The 8956-nt window shown below is 52.7% G+C and overlaps 1 protein-coding gene across 1 annotated transcript; it reads left to right on the top strand.

Moving 5' to 3' along the window:
* The first annotated feature begins 539 nt into the window (after positions 1-539).
* On the top strand, positions 540-8956 carry Pcare (photoreceptor cilium actin regulator). Its single transcript, XM_032908619.1, has 2 exons — positions 540-4087; positions 8181-8956. Exons 1-2 carry the CDS (start codon positions 540-542, stop codon positions 8392-8394), a joined length of 3762 nt encoding a protein of 1253 aa, XP_032764510.1. The 3' UTR covers positions 8395-8956.

The following is an 8956-nucleotide window of genomic DNA, read 5'->3' on the forward strand; positions in this document are numbered from 1 at the left end:
ACTACGAAGGTCATTTCTTCCCCAGGCTTTACAAGCAGCAAACCCTCATTTCCCTCCCACGATGTCTTCCTAAGCCTTTTGCAATTAGGCTCGTTTCTCTAGGTTTCCTACGGCAGGCATCTGAACGGAATTAAAGCACAAGCACGTGCCAAAATAATCTGTTCCCAAGATAGTAAATGCTGAGAAGTTCTATATTGGAACGCGCCGGGCGCTGACTGGCTGGGGCGTGATTAACCTAATAAGCTTAAAGCGTCGCTTGCCATCCACATCTGTCACGACATGAGCAAAACACGGGCTCATAATCCGTGAGACCGGGGCCCCTCTGAACCGTCCCAATGCTCACTAACGGCATCAAAACTTAGGGCATCAGGCCTGTCTTCCTCTTCACTGTGGCATGGACACCAAGTCTACAAGTTTGTACCATGGACTTCCAATCCAGCCTGGAGCTGTCCAGATAGACCAGCCAGACAGCTTTCTGTTACCCGTTCCAAGGATTCTCCAAAGACTGTGAAGTTAGAAGATGGTGACAAGCTGAAGCCATGGGGTGCACACCGTCACACAACGTCATCGTCAACAGCGTCGCCAAGAGTGGCATTCAGTTTTTTAAGAGGCCTAAAGCGATTTTGCCAGGATGTCAGTGGGGCAGCCAAAAATGCCCCATCCCTTTGCTGGTTCAAAGTTCCACCTTCTGTGACCCTGGTGGGGAGCTGCACCCGGGATCGAGGCTGGCAGAGGAGACAGCAAGTTCCAGGAAGCTCCCGGACATGGCTGAAGGTCTTTGTCAGCTCCCAGAAAGCCAAATCTTCCAGATGAACAAATCACAAAGCGGCATGGCTACGGACATTTCGTTCAGGGCAGAAGGCTCCCACGGGATACAAGAAGTAGACTTTTCTGGGAAAGAGGGTAAGGAAAACACTCCCCAGGAGACCTCAGAGCGGGGCAGAGAGCCAAAGTGCCATCCATCAGACAGCCAGGACCATTGCTGCCAAACAGTTCCTGAGCCAAAAGGCAAAGTGGACTTCCCTGAGTCCCTGGTAAAGGCCCACCAGCATGCTTACGCCTACCTGCACACCAGCCTTTCCAGATATGAAGCAATTGTGCGCATCGTCCAGCAAGCCAGCCAGACCTGGGAGCTCTTGCAGTCCATGCTTAGCTTCCTGCTGCTGGGCTTCGAGGAGGCCAGCCAGCTTCTGGGAGAAATCTCTAAAGATGGAGAGGTGCTCCTCCGGGAAGTTAGAGGGGATCTGGCATGGCCGGTGAGGAAGGGTGAGCCCTGGGAACACCCAGACCTCCTCCAACAGCTGCTTCAGTACACAGTCAACAAGCTGCAGGTGGTGCACGGCACAGTGGCCGCCCTCACCGGGAGCTTCCTGGAAGGCTCCAGCAGCTACCTCAGAGCCACTGCCAGCCACCTCGAAGGTAAGCTGAGTACCAAGAGAGGTATAGATGAATGTCTCCTGAGGGCCCTGGGACAGCTAGAGAGTCTGACCAGTGGCTACAGTGACCCGGGGCTGCTGGGTCCACCCTTATGCTCTGAGGACAGTGGCATCGGTGCTGACAATGAGTCTGTGCACTCCGTGGAGAAGCTGGGCAAGCAAGCCAGCTGGGACTTTGCAGCAGAACTTGGAGAATGGAAGCCAGCAGCCTGGCAGAAAGGTCCATACTGGACAGGTCCAGACAGACCCCAGGACTGTCCACTGTCAGGCCCTAGGATAGCAAAGGTTCAGCCTGCAGTACAGGATGAAGCCAGGAGTTCGAACACTTCCAGCACTAGCCCAGAAGCAGTCACCTCCAGGCCTCCAGAGGCTGCCAAAAGCATTCCGTGGGACTCTCTGGGAACCGAGATCCCTGTGCAGACACAGCTTTCTCGACGAAGCTCAGGACTGACGGGTGCTCCGTACCCGAGTGAAGATGAGGACAGCAGCCCAGAGGAGGAGGATGAACTTGGCAGCACGGATCTGCATCCTGAGCCACAGAAAGCCCTTCCTTCAAGACCACGGTCCTCACCAGACTCCCGGGAGAGCCTGTTTCAGCCATACTCCACGAAGCTCAGGAGCCCCCAGGCCCAGGAAATGATTCTGAAGATGAAAGAGGCCATCAGTGAAAGGATCAAGTTTGTCCCCGTGCCTTCCAGACCCCAGGACTGGGCTGAGGAGGAGGAAGGGAGGTCAGTGGTCCCTCCAAGACCCAGATCTGTCAGTGACTGCAGGAGGGCCCCTGAGAGACAAAGGAGGTCGCAATCAGAGGGATGCCTCAAGAGCCATGTGGAAGACCCCACCCTCCAGGAGCTGAGGAGGGTCCAGACAGACCTCAGTAAGAGGCTGGAGGTATTTTATGCTCTGGGTGCCACACAGCAGGGGCAGAGCCGGGAGCAATGTCTGCCACCCAGGACATCACTGCTATGGCCTCCTACCAACTGCAGGGTGAGTCCCAGTAGTGCCATCAGCAAGTTCAAGGCCTCTCTCACCCAAAACTTCAGCATTTTGCCCAACCAGGACAAGAGCATCTTCCAAAGAGGTAGTCCCTGCTTTGACAGTGACCAGCCCTGCCAGGGGAAGGCTGAAAAGCTGCCAAGTGCCATCTTTTGTGGCAAGAAGAACAGTAGGGCTCCCGGAGACAATGAAAGGGACATCAGGGCCTGTCCCACCAGAACATCAGTCAAGAAGCTTATTGAAACTTTCAGTCCTACTGAGAGTCCGAGGATGCCAAGGGACTGCAGGAACTTGGGGGCAAGCCCCTGCCTCAGGAAGTGGGGGGTTCCTGCCATGCCTCCCAGATTTCCTATATACAGGGGGCTAGCCCCCCTGTATCCTAAGCCCCAGATTTCTCCAGCAGTAGGCAGAGACCCTCTCAAGCTGGGCATGAGCTGGAGGCCTTCTGCACCCTTACCCTCCCTTCCTCCAGCGGAAGCATCTGAGGGTGAAGACATAGGCAGTGAAATGGAGGAAGACCTGCAGAACCTCCCTCCACCACCTCTGGAAATTCTGATGGACAAATCGTTCACTGCTCTGGAACATCCAGAATGCAGCCTGGAGGAGACGCTGTTACCAGAACTTCAAGAGGCCAGACGTCCAAAAAGAACATGGGCTTCCCCCAAGCTGAGAGCCTCCATGAGCCCCATGGACTTGCTCCCCAGCAAGGGCAATGGCAGCTCCCCGAGGCTACAGGGCACCAGGCCCGGGAGCACCAGGAATGTGGGCAATTCCAGAAAGTTGACCTTGGACCTTAACTCTGAGCAAACAGCTAACCCAAGCCCAGAGGCAGAGGGTGGGGCTCAGACTCAGGCACCCCCAGAGAATACGGCAGGCCTCTCCAAGCATCACCAAAAGGCAATTCCCAGGCATCACGCTAACCCTACATCTGGGCAAAGCAGGACCTTGGAGCCCAGCCCAGCCAGAGTTTCAGGAGATCCACACTCTCCAGAAGCGTCCAGGAAGGGTCCAGAGAGAAGCCCTCCAAGAGTCAGAAAGGCCTCTCCCCCAAGAGCTCAGTGGGCATCCCAAGGAGACAGGAGGCTGCAGAGCCTGCCCTCCACTCATGGACCGTCCCAGCCGGGCCTCCGTGCTGTCCTCAGCTCCCCCAGCCCACCCCTGAGCCCCAGGACACTGAGCCCACCCGCCACAAGGAAACCAACTTCCCCACCATGCCAGTACCCGCAGTCCAACCCAGCCCCAGGGAGCCCTCCTGTCCAAAGGACAGAAACAAACACCCCCTCCTCTGCTTCCTCTTCATCCCCCTCAGTGTCTCCGTCTCGAGGGTCCAAGGACTCAAGTCACTCTGAGGACAGCGAAGGTACCAGGGGCACGTGTTCCATATTCTTCCCAGCCACAACTTCTTTCTGTGAAGCTAAATCGTCATTCTCAACATCCCATCCACAGACGCTACCAGAACCTGGGGGCCTTCAGAGGACCCCAGCAGGAGGCTGGAGGGGCAGCTCAGGGCCACGACTGAGGGCAGATTCACGGAAGAGAACAGTTCTGAACGCCCTGCCTTTTGTCAGAAGGACAGCTTCCGACCGCCAGCGCCAGCAGGGCGACCCACTTCAGCTGCCCAGCTCAGACTTGGAATCCCATCCCTGCCAAAACAGGTAAAAGGTGCCTCACACCACGGCCCACGCAGAGGGAGTGGGCTCTGTGGATCGTCTGGGTTAATAGATTTCAAACTGTGTTCCGAAGGAAGAGGCAGGAGAGGAGAGAGAGAAAGTGTGGCCAGCAGCCAGGTCTCCCACGGATCGTGGGCTTTCACACCACCCCCAGCAGCCAGCTCACCGCCTGCCTGAACACAACAGCTACCCTGTGTTGTTGGTGCCTCTAATCATCAGGACCCTTTAAACTCTTAAAAATTATTGAGAACCCAGTAGCCATTATAAATGTGAGTTACACCTACTATTTTTATTAGAAGTTTAAACTGATTAATATTTAAATACCTTTTAAAAAGAATAAGCCCATTTTACACTCACAAAAATAGCACATTCGTCAAAAATAAATGGCATTAAACTCAATCCTCCTGCCTCGGCCTCCTGAGTTCTGGGATTACGGTCATGAGTTACCATGCCAGGCCAAAAATAAATATATTCATTAGAAGGAGATGGGGTGGAGATTAGATGAAAGGACTATTTCCATCTTGCATTTGCAGACCCGTTGGTGTCTTCTGGCTTAGTAGAAAGACAGTTGAATCCTCAGGTCTTCTATTGTGCATACTACACATCCACTGGTTCAAAATTACCCTCGCATTCCTAAGAAATGGACCAGGAACTCCTTTGAATTATGAGGGAAATTGGTTGAACCTTGAACTTGCCCCACCCAGAAGTGTCTCTGAGATACCCAGGACCCACAGATTATAATTTAAGATCAGCTGGCCCTGAAGACAGGACTAGAAATAGTGGAGCAGGTTCCCAGATCCCCAAGGGCTTGGCTGCACGTCACCGCCCGCTTCAGACATCTGTAGAGTGGGGGCATTCATGAGCACCACCGTCCAGAGGGTGAGCTGCCCTTCCTGCCCCAGGCACACTGAATGCCCAGTGTGCCTTTCTCAGCAGGGACAGGCTGATACATGCTATCGGCCCAGCCTGCAGACAGTTCCAGCATACAGCTGAGGGGTCCAGGAGGCAGAAGAAGAACTCCTATGCTTGACAGATGGTGTTACAGAATATGCAGGGGTGGGGTGGGGGATGTGTTAACCGGAGGCCTATTAGAGACACACTCTATCAGGGCACTTGCGATCAGATCAGACAATGCTCCAACACCGGCGTTTGCTGTCTGGATCGCTCGCAGCTGTGTCAACCGGCAGTTAATTTCTGCCTGGGTGAATGCATCACGGGCTTCACAATGTGTCTAGGCATAAATGGTAATTTTTTTTTTTACAAAGTACTCGGCAGTCAATTTTAAATAAAGATAGTATCTCGGGAAAGTTGTGCATGGTAATCGTTCTATAACCTTCCCCAGCCACTTGGAAGAAATGAAATATTGATTATTTTTGCAAGAATCTTAACATAACACTGCTCTTTTCTTTCTAAGAACCTCGATAAACACTGCTTACTCTGATATTAGATTTCTAAAACTGTGCCCTTCAGGAGGAGAGCTTGAGAGTACAGGAACAATGAAAGGGCAGTAATTAAAAACACCAACATTCTAAAACAGCGGGAGCGTAAAATTGCTCAAGAAGAAAATAATGCCCTTCTCCCAGGCTTCTCCTCCAAATAGAACAGCCTAAAAGGCTTGTTCCATGTTCTGAATCTCAATTGTGTGTGTGTGTGTGTGTGTGTGTGTGTGTGTGTGTGTGTGTGTGTGTAAAAGGAGGCATACTTGTAACTTGAAAGAAGGGTCCCCCAAGGTCAAGTGGAAGGTCAATTTATCACTTGCTCCATCCCCCACCCTTTGGATATGACTACGAAGTCTGAACACACGAAGGGGAAACGCCTACATCCTACCAACCACCCTACACCAAGCTGTGCGTTTTGCACGTGGAGGCAGAAGCCCGTCCAAAGTAAGCACACGGAGCCTTTGCCTCTCTACAGAAAACAAGTATTGTTTCCTACCATCCTGCGCATGAGCAAACTGTACCAGGTGCTTAGGCGTGGCTTCCCCAAGACCACACAACAAGTTGGTGCCAGAGATCCAGAGAGTGCTTCCAAAGCTGGTGCTTGCAAAGATATTGTCTTGCAGCTGAGTCAGGCGTGCAGACTCCAGGGCCCTAAAGTTGTCATTGACTCTCCTGTCACGCCATGCTGGGCAGAAGCCTGTTTTGTAGGGAAAGGGTGGCCCTGGGGATCAGGAACAGTCCTTGGGGGTACCCCAGGAAGATCAGAGCTTTGACTGAATATATACCGAATCCCCAGGAGAGACCGCATCTCTAGTCTCAAAGTATTGAAGTCCGTAAGCACTTCAGAAGGCTCTAGGCTTTCTCCCTACATGCCTTGCTTCTCATCATTGTCTGACCTGAACTGGTAAGGCAGGAGCATTGTGGGAGTCCCACATGGTGCTTGGCTCAGGCTACCCAGTGGCCAGCAGGACAGCATGTAGGCAGTCTGTCTTAACAATTCCAAAGAGTCAGAGCCACAGTCACAGAGCGACAGCCTGTAAATTAGCAGACTTCTGGCCTCAGCTTCACGCAGACAATGGAACTTGGGTGGGGCTGAGAGAGAGAGAATTTTAAATCAAACTTTCATGCCACTGTGTCAGCCTTCACGGGGCAGCATGTCTCTTCCCCTCCCTTTCAGCCCCTGGAACACAGAGAACAGAGACCAGGGTGTGGATACAGTACAACCTGTATATGCTTCCTACTTCCCAAGGTCCCCGGCAGATGAATGAAGAAGCATCGGTGGGCTAGAGATCCCTGTGTGCTCTGAACAGGTTCCGGGAGAGCCCTGGGACAGTGGCTCAAAGGCCCAGTGAGCTTCTTGATCCTGACATATGTGCTCTACCCTGACCACACTCTCCTCCTCCCACCCTGATGTTGTTCACCTCCAAACACAGTTTGTCCACTGGCTTGACACCCATGTGCTGGGTAAGCATAGGAGAGCATTTTGTTACAGGCAGAATGTCACAGGGATGCACAGGTAGGAGGCAGAACTCTTGTTCTGCTCTGGAAGTGACTAAGAACTCCCTAGTCAAGGCCCACTTCTCTGAGCCTTGGGTACCAAAACTGTATGATGTGTGGTTCCCTAGAGCCCCTTCTGGGTGCGATTTCCTGTAAAGCAGCACTACAGAGCCAACTCCTCATTATCCACTGAGCTTGTACATGGGAGTTGTGCATGCACTTCTCCATTTCACCCAGTACTGGTACCTGGGGGGCCCTGGGAAGCGAGGCACTGTTATGATTTCCAGTTTACAAAGGAAAAACTCAAACTCATTGGGGTTAATTCACGTGCAGCCAGGCACACCTACGGCAAGAGGAAGAGCCAAGCTTTCAACCCAGGCAGCCAGACTCCAGCCTCCCCCAGCAATCCCAGGCCAGCCTGCTAGCAGGCCTTGTGTGGCTTTCAGAGTTAGTCCTGCCTACTAGACTTGTTCTACGCTTGTCAAAACCACGCCCCATTCTCCCAAAGCATAACCAATCAGCGTTGGAGCTCTGTGAGGGTCCCTTCCCCTTTCAGGACCCTTAGTCAGGGCACTCAGGGGTAGGGAAGCTCTAGTTTAGCCAAACACTAGGTGAGACTGGGCAAAGCCATTTCTATTTGATTCCATTCAGGAAAGGAACGGCAGTTGTGCTGAGCAGGGATGATTCTTTTTCCCCCCCTTGCTGTTATTGTTTTTAATTCAAGCAACGAAGCCTAGCACTTTATTAAACAAGAAGTGCTTTAGAAAAACAAAACAAGATAAAGGGTCAGTCCTCTCTGGCTCAGTTCCGAGCCACAGGATTCTAAACACAGAGGAGAGAGCAGGAACCAACCTGCCCTGGAAGTGCTGGGAGCTGGTTCTCACCATGCCTAACCAGACCAGGCACACAGAAACAGCAATCTAGCCTGCTGAGTGACGGAAAGGCAGAGAACTGGTACCCAGGCCAAGCCCTAGGCTAGATGTAAGAGGGATGTGGAGGGAAGGGATAGGCAGAGGGGAGCCAGGTACAGGGAAGGAACCGGAAGGAACAGTAGAGGAGTGTCTGACCTGTTCTCTTTCTCTTGGCAGCAGCAGCAGCAGCAGCAGCAGCAGCAGCAGCAGCAGCAGCAGCAGCAGCAGCAGCAGCAGCAGCAGCAGCAGCGAGGAGAACACCAAGCAAGAACTCCCACCTTGGAACAACTCCCGTGTCCCAGAATTGCAGGGTAGTAGCACCAAGTGGACCTCTCCTTTGGAGCTCTGTGTGCTGGGCCATGGGTTGCAGCCAGAAGCCCGGCCGAGCCGTAGCCAGGACAGATCCCAGCCAGAGTCACATCTCCAGCACAAGGAAGTTTCGTGATGGGTGGCCGGTGGGGTCACACACACTGATGCCAGTCACCCTAGAACACGAAGAACTAGAGACATGTTCACACTCTACCATGGGTGGTAGGCAAACCAGTCCACACCGGGGAGTTGACTTGGAAAGACCTCGAAGATGCCCCCGCCAAAGGGTCTCCAAAATCTTAAGCAACAGTTGGATTCACTTCCAGAGCCTGCTCTGCCTTGGTTTAAATGTTAAGGAAAACTTTAGACCCTAGGATGATACTCTTTATCTTTCTGAGTGCTGGCCTTAATTAGAGGGATAACGTATTCATGCTCAGAGGGCCATGTGTCTTACAAGATAACCGGTGGTAATCATTTAAACCACAACAGCGTGTGAAACCGTGTCCTCCAGTTTTACAGAGAGGAAAACCAAATGTGTCGGGGGTGGGGGGATCCCAAGGGTCAAGCTGGGGGTCAGACAGATGTGAGGGTACAGACGTAGGTGGCCTTCTTTGTGTTCCATTGCCTTTAAGTGTTCCACCCCTGTACCCACCTCGGCATACGAATAAAGAGAAGCCTTTTCGATTTAAGGTTAAATG

Source organism: Rattus rattus, chromosome 7 (assembly GCF_011064425.1).
Source record: "Rattus rattus isolate New Zealand chromosome 7, Rrattus_CSIRO_v1, whole genome shotgun sequence".
Classification (NCBI taxonomy): Eukaryota; Metazoa; Chordata; class Mammalia; order Rodentia; family Muridae; genus Rattus; species Rattus rattus.

Bases quoted from the DNA above. Each gene is read 5' to 3' on its own strand.
- Pcare (XM_032908619.1), top strand. From the start codon at position 540: ATGGGGTGCACACCGTCACACAACGTCATCGTCAACAGCGTCGCCAAG. The intron at 4,088-8,180 runs GTAAAAGGTGCC...CAGCAGCAGCAG, and splicing joins TCCCATCCCTGCCAAAACAG to CAGCAGCAGCAGCAGCAGCG.